Below are 13,604 nucleotides of genomic sequence, written 5' to 3' on the forward strand. Positions count from 1 at the left end.
AACGGGCAGGTCATGGATAATTAGATGTTAAGAGGCTAATGTGACGACGCCCAGGGAGCTCCAGAGGGCATTGTGCTCATGCAACCCGATGGAGGTGCAAACGATTTTTACGCGTCGCCTTTCCACTCTGTCACGCTCCTTCCATGCATATACACGCTCTGAACAACCTCCCGACGCGGCGTGCAAGACAGCAGCACCAGCAGTGGAAAAATCGAAGGAAGAGGCAAAAAAAGCTTCGCTTTAACAACGCGGGTGGCGATTACAGCTTTCGATCGGCGCATCAGATCCCCGTGACGTCACGGATTTTGACAGCTCCTGTTCGCTGGTATGCCAACAAACCCCAATCACGAAACTCTTTATAAAGCAGCACAAATGCGCGAAAAGAAGCCAAATCCTTGAAGTCTCGCTTACCTAATGGCGAGCGGTTTGGACGCAAAAACTTAGAACGGGAAGCTCGCTCTTTATTTTCCCCGCGAAAATTCAAGTTCCGTAAGCTGAAAAAATTTGGGCTTTAATGAATACTTTATATTTCTAAAGTCATCGGGCGTTTATCTTTGTGTACATTTGAACGTAAGAAGTGCGCGCATCGTAAGGGCCGTCCTGCAGCTGCGAAACAACCAGATAAAGGCGATGTTGATCGGCCATAATAGAATAGATGGACACTGTTTTACACCGCCAACGATTTCCTTCAGAAATAATTGGTGGTGTAAATAACAATGACGAAAAAAAAAAAAAAAACAAGAAGAAAGAAAGCGGGATTCCGTGCGTACAACACAGCAAGCAGACACCGATAAGCTGTTGACCGTTATCGCTCTCCCTCAAGGGTATCCGTAACTTCGCGAACGTTCCTGTCAATGCTATAGCGAGAGACACCCGCCGTGGTGGCGTAGTGGCTTTGGCGCTGCTAAGCCCGACGGCGCGGGCTTAAAACCCGGCCACATTTCGATGTGGGTGCATATGCAGAAACGACCGTGTATCGTGCATTGGGTGCACGTTAAAAAGAAACCACAGGTGGGAGAAATCAATACGTCACACATTTTCTAACAAAAGGTTACGTTATTCGAGCAGAGAACTAGGAAATCGCTGCCGGCAAAGGGCTTGATTTCTGCTCATATTTCCCGACGCCTTCGTTTGAACAACGCTTAATACAACACGATGCGCTAATTTAGGAGTCCTGCGAAGACACACGACACACCCGTACCTCGTAGAATACTGGTCGCTCTGGTAAGTATCGCAGGGTTACATTTGCCTACATCATCCTTCCGTCGGTTGTAACTGCAATGAGCTCGTGAAGTCACTGTGTCGCGTCGACCGTTCAGGAGCCAGAACCAGACGTTCTCGTCCCTTCATCGTGGGCTCATACTCTTCCGTGCGCGATTTCGATTCATTGGAAGGATCAGCGGAGCACAACGGGCCAGCCCTTTCTGTTCGGCACACGGCTTGTTCTCAGTGCGGATCTGTTGACGCGACCTGTAGTTTCTGCCGCACTACACAGAGTTGATGAGGTGGAGCGTACGTGCCGGCGTTATACTAAAACGATGCAGGCGAAATTCATGCTCGCGTGCCATATACGTCAGGGATCACACAGACTAGCCACGCGTTCGTCGAATAAGTGGGGAGATTTTCGTCCTTGTCCTTGCTTGCGATTGATTTGTAATCTGTCTGCCTACTCACCAATGAACCTTAGGAAAAAACGCTTTCAAACTATGAAGGTACTTTCTGGCATGTTCGTTTGTATGTTTCCTTTTTTACACAAAGAGCGCGAAAGTACGAAAGAACGCAAGCAGGACATGAGGCTTTGGTCACGCAATGACGCTTGGTTGGGCAGTTTCTAAGACTCCCTATTATGTGTCAAAGCGCCAACGCTTTCACATACATATTTCAACACCAACTAGCCCAATCAATTACATCTCTATTATATGTTTGGACCTTCTGAGAAGATATATTCAAGACTGCTTCAGGTTGGCGCCTTTTGTTACTTCAAATACATTGTAATCCTTGTTCAAGTCAGTGACAGGTGAAAAACGCAGCGCCTTCACAAGAAGAAAAAAAGTACCACATGCGCCAGGGATGACCTTCTGGTTACCACGCACTGACTTATAAACGTGCCGTCAAAATCTGACGGCACGTAGATTGCTGGAACAATCGCTACATTTGCGTGAACCCGATAAATGTTTGGTCGAGTCGGCTACTCAACTTTTGGTTTATGGATAGTTCCTGACTTATGGATAGTTCCGCTGCTCATGTTTAGACTGACCTCTTCAACTATAAATGTCTGAATTGCCAATTGAGCATCCGGCGGCCGCATTTCGATGGAGGCGAAATGCAAAAACGCCCTTGTGCTTGCGTTGTAGTGCAGGTTCAAGAACCCCAGGTGGTCAAAATTAATACGGAGCCCTCCACTACCGCGAGCCTCATAATCAGAACTGGTTTTGGCATGTAAAACCCCAGAAAGAAGAACAGAAAGAACATCCTGTGTATCTTTTTATGAACCGCACATCACGACCAGATGATCATGGTGATAACGTAGGCGTTGCGCTGCTCGGACCACAGATGATGTGTGCGAGAAGGAAAAGTGGGACAAATCGTTACGGGATTTCGGCCTAGTTTTACCTAAACATTTATTTTCGGTGTTTTTAACAGATGTGCGTCATCTGCAAGTGCACAGTTCTCCGAGATTATTCGCCTGCATTACAATGTTCGCAGAGAGAGAGAGAAACGGTTATGCAGAACGCCCATCGTGTGGCGACTGGTTTAGGACTAGCGCGGTTACGTCACAGTCAAGCGTGCATTTCTTCTGCCTCGGTAGCTTCGACGCTCGTGAAGGGGCTCTTCCTGGCACCGGCGCGTACCAACGCAACAGGCAGGACGTTTTTTCGAAATGGCTGTGCGCAATCGTGGTGGCCTCGTAAGTCTCCGACGGCGTCCCACCCTACGTCATTACCGCTTCTGCGGCGAAATGTTTCGTTTCTAGAAACACCGGGTGGCTGAAGAGTGGCGAGCTTTCGCAGACGTAATCGGTCGTCTGAAGAAAGGGCGAGGTTCGGTGCTTGCCAAAGCTTCCGGGCATGGTGGCAACGCGTATGAGGCAACAGGGAGCACACGATTGTGAGGAGGCCACCCGTCAGCCCAAAGGGCGACCAGTCTGCTTCGCTGACTGCCACTATGTTACAGCCGACTGAACATCCTGAAGTCTGACCCATATGCCGCGTTATTGCGCGCGCTGATCGTGCACTTCACTCGCGCGAGCCTGAAACGCGAGTTTCAGCGTTGGCTTGCAGCCGAACCAGGGGTCCTTGTAACAAGCCATGTCATCTTCCATTAGTTTCCTCATTCGCTCGTACGGCGTTGTTATCGCAGGGATTGTCCAAGCGGCGCGACAGACGATACAAAAGCATAACGGAAAATAAAATATTGTTACAAAACACTAATGAAGGAGAAAATAAGAAGAGGAGGTGTAAAAACGCACTTCGTAAACCTTGTTCCTACGCTTTGCCAGTGGTTATAAAGAGGTCTTCGACATCACTGCTAAAGGCTCATTCACACTATAGGCCGACAAGACACCGATTTTGGCCTGCCCACTGTTCGCGACAGCAGTGTACAGGTCGGAAAACGGAAACCGTTGGCCACAGCGTTTTCCGTCTTGTAAACTGCTGTCGCCAACAGTCAGCAGACCAAAATCGGTGTCGTGTCGGCCTAGTGTGAATGAGCCTTTAGCAAACAACTGGAACTGACAGACGTATTTACGTGGCTCGAACCTGGAAAGTGCATCGTCACTGTGTCTATTGATAAGAGTTGTCTGCCGCGCGTCGGCCTCTCCAGCAGCCAAGTGCGCTGAAGGATGCGGGGACCATAAAAGGACGATCCAGAGTGGGGGATTTGTCGTCTACCAACCTTTGGCCCGCATTTGCGTGGCCTTTCTGAATCGAGCTACAGGACAACGGATACATAAAGCCCCTATACATACGGATACAGGCGTACGCGCGCCGTCTATGATAGTCTTTGGAAATGCATTACCATCCCAACCAACGTCCTGCCTTGAAAGCGCTCGCTTATTCATGCCAGGTGGGTGCACAGCGAGCGTTAAGGTAGGGCGCGCGTAGCTGCAGGTGACTTATAGTACGCGGAGGCATTTAGGTAAGCGTTAGCGTGAAGCCAAAAACGCTCATTCCTATTAGTTCTGGCAAGCTCGGCCACCGTGCCGCTGGGCTGACAGGTGTTCTGAACGAACTCCTGAGGGGAATGTTAGTGGCTACTTACGTCAGCACAGCTATGGTAAACGCACTTTAGCCTACTCGTGTCAAGACTCACGCGGTCTGAGAAGGACATACATGCACTTTTCAACTGCTTCGGACTGTGCGCGCACTTGTGACGAGGCCGCACGCGCTCTCAACCCGAGCGCGATTAGAAAGACGTGTCGGCGCGGCACCCGACGGCGGCCTTCCAAGGGGCACCTCTTCTTCCTGCGCGCCACGGATGGCGTGCGTCCTTGGGAGCCGCGCCCTGGTCTCGAAGCGGCGGCCGTCGTGCTCGGACAATCTGGCGCGCCGCTCCTCGGAGATGCACTTTCGCCGCCGTCGCCGCATAATGGCGTCCCGAAGAGAGGGGGGCGCGCACCGCTGGACAGCGCGCTGGAGCGTTGATGATCACGCAACCGTTAGGCTGCCGCCGGGGGCTGCCCCCTCCTCTCCCGGACAGCCCAGATCTGCCCCTCACCCCTGCCGCCAGTCCGCGCAACCGAGGCGCAGGTGCGCGCTCGCACTGGCGCCGTTATATACGCGCGCATGACAGCGTTTTTTTTTTTTTTTCAGCTCTTTTTCTCCGGGTGCAGTGCGTCACGTGACACCGAACTTTCAATGAATGTTTTAATCAACGAGGGTTTTCCCCGGGGGCTACTATTGGCATCGTAAGATAAGACTACAAATTCATTTTGTCAACGTGGAGTTCGTTAAAGCACTGCACAACTCAACCGAGCTGCGCGGCCATACAATCTCACTGTGGTGATGATGACGTAATGGCATCCCCTTTGAAACAAATATTCACCTAGCCTGTTTGATTTAATCAGCTATACTATACGTGTTTTTCATTCTAGCAGGTTTGTATACATCTCCTTTATCTTTTTTTTTTTCTTTTTTTTTGTTCCTCTACACTTCTCTATCTACCTTGTACCACTACCTATGCTGTAACGGGATACTATCGTACAGATTTTCCCTTCTAATTTCTTTCTTCCCATTCTTCTAAATCACCTTGGTCTTTTTGTTTCCATTCTTTGCATCCAATTCGCCCTGTCTCGGTTTCTCTCACTTTCTGATGACTCCTGGTTGTCTATTTACACCTTCAATTGCCCTGTACTTTGTTGCCAACTTTCTTGATCACTTCCTCGATTCTGTGTCCACGCTTTTCGGGTACAGATTGCTTGGAAATCACCACACCCGCTGTCCCCCTGCAAGCGTCCCCACTACACTCAGCGGTGTCGCCATCATTCACGCGCTGTGGTGACGGGAGTTGGAACAATGAGGAGCGAACGTAACACACCGTTTCAAGTTTTACATGCATACAGGAGATGGCAGATACGAAAACGGCACACAGAACTGCGAATATCGCGAGAATGATACTTGTGCACTAAGTTAAAGCAAAAGTCTTCCTGTCTACCATGAGAAGGACGAAAGTAAAACGTAGCGTTTAAAGAACAATGGCGTTGCGTGTCTGCGCTGCGTTCTGCTCATATTCACTATTTTTCGTACCTTTGTCAAGCGCCATTTCGCGAAACCGCCTTGTTACCTACCGAAGATCAAGCAGCAATCGAGGCAAACGAAAGACGTTAGAGCCTTTCACCTATTCTCTCTCTTTTCATCCCTATACCCCCTTTCCCCAGTGCAGGGTAGCAAACCGGACGTGCGTCTTGCTAACCTCCCTGCCTTTCCTCTCTTCTATTTCTCTCTCTCTCTCTCCACCTGGCAGCAAGGTGATAGTTATCTTCCTGTTTGCCACACATGCGATCAGTAGCCAGGATACTACGGCATGCACACCAGATATTCAATTCGATTCCAGTGCGGTATATTTACAAACAAAAGTCCATTAGTGACACATCAATAGTCCGGGCAGCGCGTCGCGTGACGTGGTGCGCTACATGAATAGAATAATGGTGTGTGAAACCACAGCCACACCCGCTGTAACAAATGCGGGCGCACGGCTCATTGAATAGGTAAGGGAATTAATGGTATCTGAAGACGCTAGGCTTGGCATGCGATTCCATGCGAGATGATGAGGAATGAAATAACAGGGGTGAGAAAAAAAGAACACGCGTTAACACATACTCGCGCACGAAATGCACTGGCACAAAAGTTACTCATTCAAGGCCTGTATCCTGCAAGAATGCTAAGCGCCGTAGTGGAACGCAGTTCAGAGCCAGGACACTGCCACGGTACCAAAACGTCCTGCAACTCACGTCGGAAGTATGAACAGATAACGATGTTGCAAAGCGTTTTATGTTAATCCGGTTTGGAGACGCGCGCAAAGCATTGTAATGAAGCCAGTGCGTATATTTGGCACAGACGCAGAGCAGCGGAAATGAAAAAAAGAAAACAAAATGCTAAGGTCAAGGAAATTTTTGGTCGTTTTTTTAGAACGTCACATTAATTATCGCTTCTAGGGCTCCCTTCCCTTCCTGAAGGTGTTTGGTCGCAGACTAAATGTCGCAGTTAATAACCGCGACAGCAGCAGTGGTGCGTCTTTTGAAAATGAATGTCGAATTTTAAAGTTCGGACGCCTAAAAATAGCCGCGTACCATCGTTGCGACAAGAAAGTCATCAGGTAAAGTAACCTTGCGCCATTGTGCGGGCATTTTCACACTACTTACGCGCGAATGAAATGGGCAAAACGTGTAATAATACAGTCGTATTCAATCCTAACGCATTTACACATGACGTCGTGATAATCGTTACCGAACACCCAAGTCACGTGTATACAAGCAAAATGCAGACCAATGTTTGCTATTGATTTCTACAGTAAGCTTGAGGTAAAACAAGGGAAAAAACAGAAATGCTAAAGGCTATCAGAACAAAATATTGAAGCGAAAGCTGGACCTCGGGAGCTATGTAAATAGATCGGAACGAATAAATCAATAAAACGAATTTTTAACTGTACTAAATACGAGTAGTTTCGTTGCATTTGATAGTTAAAGTTACCAATTTTAGAGACAAACAAAAAATTACATTTCCGTAAACCGCATATATTGGGTAGGTAAAGCGGACGAAAATGTATGTATTACACACCACTCCGAAGCATAAAGAAGCAAAAGGGCGACACAGAGCCAACTATCAATGAAGCCTTCCGAATCGTGAATACTTGCAAATACGCTCAGCTTCCTGTCGTGCTGTATACCGATATTTTACAAATAGGCTTCTCGCAAAGCCCCCTCAACAAGATAACAACTTCATGCAAGCTCTGATGATGTGCGAGGTTTAGTGGCGCAAGGGCCTGCAAGCTCTGAACTTAACATATCTGTCCCCATTTTAGACGCTTTATCAAATACAGTTGAAAGATTTGTTATATGTCTTTGCTGCAGAGTGACAGTTGTAAACTTTTTGATTGAGCCTCTATGTGCGTATACATGAGGATTACGTATTCTCGCAACCGTGGTTGAAGTTTGTTACTTTCAACCTTAAAGGCAAAATATGTCATTCAGATCACTTCTACATTTCAGATAACTTATTAGGGCGAAACAGATGACCGCGAGGCCGTGCTTACATCTAAATGAGCTGTAGCTAAAAAAAAAAAAAAAAGAACTGAAAGCTGGGCGAGTTGGCACTGATTTATACTGTGGGTTGAGCACAAAACGAATGGGAAACTGAGCGGACGACATGTCCTCCGTTCCTTCCTCTCTTATTCGTGTGCTTTGTGAGCGACCCATAACATGAGCCGTAGCTGACCTAACAAGAACGGCACGATGATGGGCACAAAGACGATGACGCCAAGACAACATAGAGGAACTTCAATCCTTGTTAGGACAAAGAGTCGTCTTTTCGGGGAACTTCTTGACAACGAAACATGATGATGATGATGATACAGACGCCACGCAAGTTGACTGCATTTCCCGCAACCGCTATCGGTGTAAAAACAGCCATAGACGACTCGCAATGACGTCACCGCACACTGCAATTCTCCTCACCACAGTACGGTTTGAGAGCAATGGGATTGTCCGCTGCTCCCGTCTGAAAAGAGTGCAGGTAACGGCGGTTTGTGCGTAACGCAGCAATGACGCTGATGACATCGCCTGCAAGCTGTCAGTACGGTGTCCGTGGCTCAGAAGTGCCCCCTCCCGTCTAAATGTTAAAAGTCCATTGTTTCCCAGCCACGCCGAGACAGCGAAGGTCGACCCACAAGTCCCACAGACGAAAATAATTTCCGACTACGTTTCCAGTTACCGATTAGCATGCGTGTACGGCTGGCTGCTGAAAGCACGACCCATGAATCAGGATTGCGACACTTGTAATGATAACAATCGCAGCTCTTGTATACTGCTCTCGCGAATAAAACCAAACGAGCCCTGACCCCTCACCGGGCTTGCTGGACCGCCGTTCTGTAAACATGATATTGTACGCGACGAGAGAAAGAGCCCTCGGGATTTATTCGCGCAGTGATCGCTTCTCTGTGGTCCGAATATGCTCGAATTATGGGTCTCGCATGTCGTCGAGAAATACGTACGCGATGCACATTTTCTTCGCGTACCCGTAAACGTTTCGTATACGCTCCATCATTGCAGTCCTTGGGCCGCGAGCTTCGCGAAGACCTCGGCGCTGACGCACACCAGTGTCCGTTGGCACAACGACGACAGATCGTTTTAGTTCGCGCATGCGCGCGGCGCCGCGTTCAGCGTCGCGAGATGCATGCAGAGTGTCGGCAATCTATTTTCGAATTTACGGGGCAACGGGCCCGTGTCACGTTCCCCCACAAACTTGAACTTTCATAACGCTGGAAATGCGACAAAACACGTTGCCTAATCCCCGAGGAGCGTGGTCACGACATTAAAATTCCGCTCTTGGTGCCAAGAGTTTATCTCCACCGAGCAGCTGCAGCAAGCGCCTCAGAAGCTCCGTCGATTGCGCAACTGCGGCCCAGTGCAACGCCTTTCCGCTGCGTGGACGGCGAGCGACGCAGTTGGCTTCGCCGTTCACGGCACAGCCACTGCACGCACCATGGGGAAAGCGCTGCCAAGCCGAAACGGCCCTGAATGTCCAGCGCAAAAAACCACGGCGCGCATCATGAGCTGTTCTCGTGCGAACGTCGCTTGCAATAGCGGAGAGAAACACCACCAGCTCCTTTACTGTTTATTCGCAGGAAACCTTTGACGGGCAGTGGCGTAATGAAAGGGATTATCTGAAACGAGCTATACCTGAACTTGGAGCGAACGCAGACCTGCGTCACTATGAGCATTGCCAATTTCTTAATGTAACTCGTTCGCATTTGCGCGCCCGCAACTGCCTGTTTTACGTTGGCGTGATTGTACAGGTCAGGACTTGGACTACAGCGTATTTCACTACTAGTATCGCACTCCCTAATATAGTCATGCGTAAAATGCGGATTTTTTCCCTGTTTTTAAAATCAAGTGATGCGCTTAGTACCGAGTTCTGAACGCGGGCGAACGTATATACCCGCACCAAACACACCACCTCCATACTTTTAATCTACACCTGAAAACGACGTGAGCATTAAATCACGTGTTTGTTGTGTGAAACGAGCATCTGGGATATGAAAGACGGCGTAGCGCAGAGCTCCAGATTAATTTTGACTACTTAGGTGTGCTTGAACTTGCACCGAAAGCTCCCTATACATAACATTGCCATTCAAGCAATCTGCTGTCATCGGAACGCAGTTACTGTCGGCAATCGAACGTGCGACCAGCATAACCCCCGCATTCTGGCTAAACAGAAACTATCGACAACAACCGCGGCGGTCCACTCGCTATGGCATTTTGCTGTTGCTCAGCGCGTGACCGCGGGTTCGAATCCCGGCTACGGCAGCCGCTCTGCGATAGCGGAATGCAAGACGCGCTCGTGTGGGTGCATTTGAACGTAACCGAGTTGATCGAAGTGAATTCAGAGCACCGCAATACGGCGTCCGACGCTGGGGTACTCAAATTTCAACTACTTGGTTGGTACTCAGTGAAGACATTGCAGCGCAAAATAAAATAGACACAAAGGACACAAGACCGGACACCACGGGCGTTACATTAAACACAACTGACGCAAAAATAGTCAGCAGTTGTCTATCGCCTCACACGATCAAGTCACGGAGGAGCTAAGCCAACCACCAGAGATCCGTGCGAATTGGCTTAAAGGGCGCTCTTTTCCTCTCAACCCAGCTACACTTGACGGCGGTGCGGCAAGTGCTGGCGAAATATGAGAATGCGCACAAGTAAACAACGAAGGAAAGTACCGACCTATGGGTTCATGAACTTGAATGAAGGAAAACGTTGAATGAAGAGAAGAGAGAAAAAAAAAAAGAAGACCAGAAAAGAAACACGCCATCAGAATTAACACAACGGAGACATGCCGCGCCTGCCCTCCACACGGAACTTAATCATGCGGGGCAGGTTGCAGGAGCGTTCTCCGCATCTTGATGGCATCGTTAAGCGACGAACGGTCAAGTAAAAGCACGTTGGAGACAAGAATTGCATTCCGAGACGGACGTCGTCTTCACAGGTGAATGGACGTGTACACGCTTCCCTATGGCGGAAGGCGAACCTTTGCCGATAACGCTGCAGCAAAGTGCAGGCTGATGATTAACGTTAAAACAACACGTCTCTGTAAATGGACATACTGAACAATGAGATACACAGAAATGCCGTAACCAAAGCTCGTGTGGCCGACACTGAAGAGCCGAGAACGACACAAGAAACAGCACCTACGTCGAAACGAGCCAAGCACTTTCACTAAAGGAGCGGGAACCAGACTATGTGAAGCCGCTTTCTGTGGAAATCGGAAGGGGGAAATAATATTAACGGTGCATCAAGAGCTGGCTGCCGAATTGGCGAAAAAGTACAGAATGAATAAGAAGGAAAAACGTGCGAAAATAGAACTGGTAGCGGCGCGCGAAGACCGTAAGCGTTCGGTACACAAAGCGCGCTGGAAGGCTCTAAAGGGCGCGTGCTCCTGCGACGCTCAGGGAACGTGCTGACCAGCAGCCCCTTGGCGTCGCACGAGCACGCTTCTAAATCCAGCACTCACCATTCCCAGAGTCATCCGTACAGCAGCGGCGACCCGGTCCGAGCGACTACGGCGCACAGACTAATCCGGTCTAGCGCGCGCCCAGCGTCTTTGCTTGCAGGCGGCCCACAAGGCGCAGCACGCGAGTCCAACATGTGAGAGCAGTGTATCCAGCAGCAGCGCGAAGAGCGGCCAAGGTGTGCGCGCATCGGCCGGACGGCAACACTCGGAGCACGTCCGCACCGCAAGTTGGCCGCGACGCGTCTGTAGGTAAGCGTCTTCGCCCCTTCGCGCCGGCGGGAAACTGCATGTGCTTCCAAGGTCCCGTGACGTCAGTGATTACCTGACTTACGAGGCCCTCCCACTTTCTCCTTGCGTCTTAACCTCCTTGCGGCGGACGTCACCTCCTCTCCGCGCCTCAATGAAGGGGGCGAGGGGTGGCCATTGAGTGGACCACGCGTGGTCGGCTCCAGCTGTTTGGCACTCCAGGTGCCGCCAAAGGGCCGTTGCCCGGAGCACCTGCCGCCCGCGGTCCACGGAGCCCCGACCGGCGGAACGCGGGGGCTTCCGCATTGCCGGCGGGCCGAGCCAACACTGTCCGACGGAACTGGCAAGCTCGCTGGCAGGTTGAAACGAACGTTTCTCGAACCACTGTGTTGGGAAACCGCGCCGCTAGGAAATGCTTCGTGCCGAAACGAATGGTCGGCTAAACAAAAGCTGTGGCAGAAACGCTCGTTTTCGGCCGCAAGGGAAAATTCGCCAGAACATGCACTGCTACCCACTTCCGACGATCGTCTTTCGCGATAGCGCTTTTCTTTTTTTTTTTTTCTTTTTTTTTTTTACTATACGATTACGAAAGTACGCAAGCCGGTGCCAAAGTGCTAGGATACTCAAACAGAGCTGGCGGGAGAGCGCCTTCCGGGGCGCCGTTAGCCGCTTTCTCTGCACGGACTACCACCTCGCGGGATCGAAAGTTGAGACAGAGTATACCTTGAATGGGTGCGTCGTTTCAGAGTTGCCTGCTTTTTCGCATGCATCACCACCGAAGTTCGCGCGTCCAACTGAACAGTGGTTGGGCTGGTGATCAACAAGAAGGGTAAAGTTGTCGCATGGGAAAATGTTCCGCTAGGTGGTTGTGTAAGTGGTTTTCATAACTGAGCAAAGTGGATATCGCTTTTTTTTTTCTGCTTTTATTGTTGCTTTTTTTGCTCCACATAAACTTTTCCGTACCAGTTTTATCAACTGAGAAATGACGCGAAATTTTTTTTAAAGTTCATATCTATCGGTTTGGCGCCGAGCTATCATTCTATTGGCTTCTTGCAAATCTTTGAATAATTTTGACCACGTGGGATTATTTAACGTGCACCCAATGCACGGGAAAGACACGATGAGTGTCGGTGGACAAAGGTGATGCTTGAATAGTGCCTGCTATGCATGGCAATAGCAAATAAATAAAGTGTGCGTTTGCAGCCGGGCTAATAGCTTGTCATTTATGACACGGACACTTATCCGCCTGACGCACCGGGACTGAGCTGCATCTTTGTGTCACGTCGCTCATAGCTAATGGCGCAGTTTAAGCAATCACGTTTACTTTTATTTCCCACGTAACGATTGTACTATATGGTTACCTGATTCCTTCGAGATACAACACAAGGTCGATCCACATAGGTCGCGAAGCTTCGGGCGAAAAGCGGTTCAGAACGAATTGTCACCGACATCAGCAAGGGTGGTTATGGGAGCAGCGATTGAAGCGCGACTATGTTTAGAGGGAACAAACATTGGGAAAGAAAAAAAGCGTTTTATAAATAAAGAGAGACACAGTTAGATTCATTCAACGAAAATAAAGTTCCCAATCAATTTTATATACGGATGGCGAGAAAAAGAAAATACAATTCTGTTCTACTTGATCATTATCAACAGTACCTTTTTCAGCGCCCACCGATAGCGGCGGGCGTTGCAGCCGCTATCACTTGCAATGCAATGCAGCTCTTGAAGTGTGCAGAAAGGCGCGCTCGTAAAGCTAACCTGTTACAATACGCCCCCTCACATGTTGTGTTGTTTTGCTTGCCGATGTTTGTCTGAATTTGGTGACGCGGTAGTCTCATTGTTTCTTAACCTATGTAGTCAAAAGCAGTAAGTTGCGACCGCCAGATAATTGTTTAATTTAGTTGTTTTTGTGCGACAGCGCTGGCCGATGGGCTTGGTGTCCGACGAAAGGACGAGCATTCTACGCCCAAAGCGTTCGTCGGCCTCCAAAGAAAGTATGTTCTGTGCAGGGTTGCGGTTTCGACACCCGTATGGCTGACCTTTTCCTGCATTGCTTTCCGCGCTGAAAGCTCGGAATGCCCGTCAAGTCGTATGGCGGGGCATTTGAGTATACAGCTGTAGTGGCAGGCC

General features: G+C 49.5%; 1 protein-coding gene across 3 annotated transcripts in view; it reads right to left on the reverse strand.

Moving 5' to 3' along the window:
- The window catches only part of LOC119461990 (knirps-related protein), a 114,368-nt gene that overhangs the window by 38,426 nt on the left and 62,338 nt on the right, over window positions 1-13,604 (reverse strand). The window contains exon 1 of one of the 3 annotated variants that reach the window (XM_049667422.1): window positions 11,229-11,805. The exons of 1 other annotated variant lie outside the window; for it this stretch is intronic. In XM_049667422.1, the coding sequence (XP_049523379.1) occupies window positions 11,229-11,243 (15 nt within the window). In that variant the 5' untranslated portion in view covers window positions 11,244-11,805. Of the gene's footprint in view, window positions 1-11,228; window positions 11,806-13,604 lie in introns of those variants that run through there. One more of the 3 variants, XM_037723358.2, reaches the window with a different exon arrangement.

Source organism: Dermacentor silvarum, chromosome 1 (assembly GCF_013339745.2).
Source record: "Dermacentor silvarum isolate Dsil-2018 chromosome 1, BIME_Dsil_1.4, whole genome shotgun sequence".
Taxonomy (NCBI): domain Eukaryota; kingdom Metazoa; phylum Arthropoda; class Arachnida; order Ixodida; family Ixodidae; genus Dermacentor; species Dermacentor silvarum.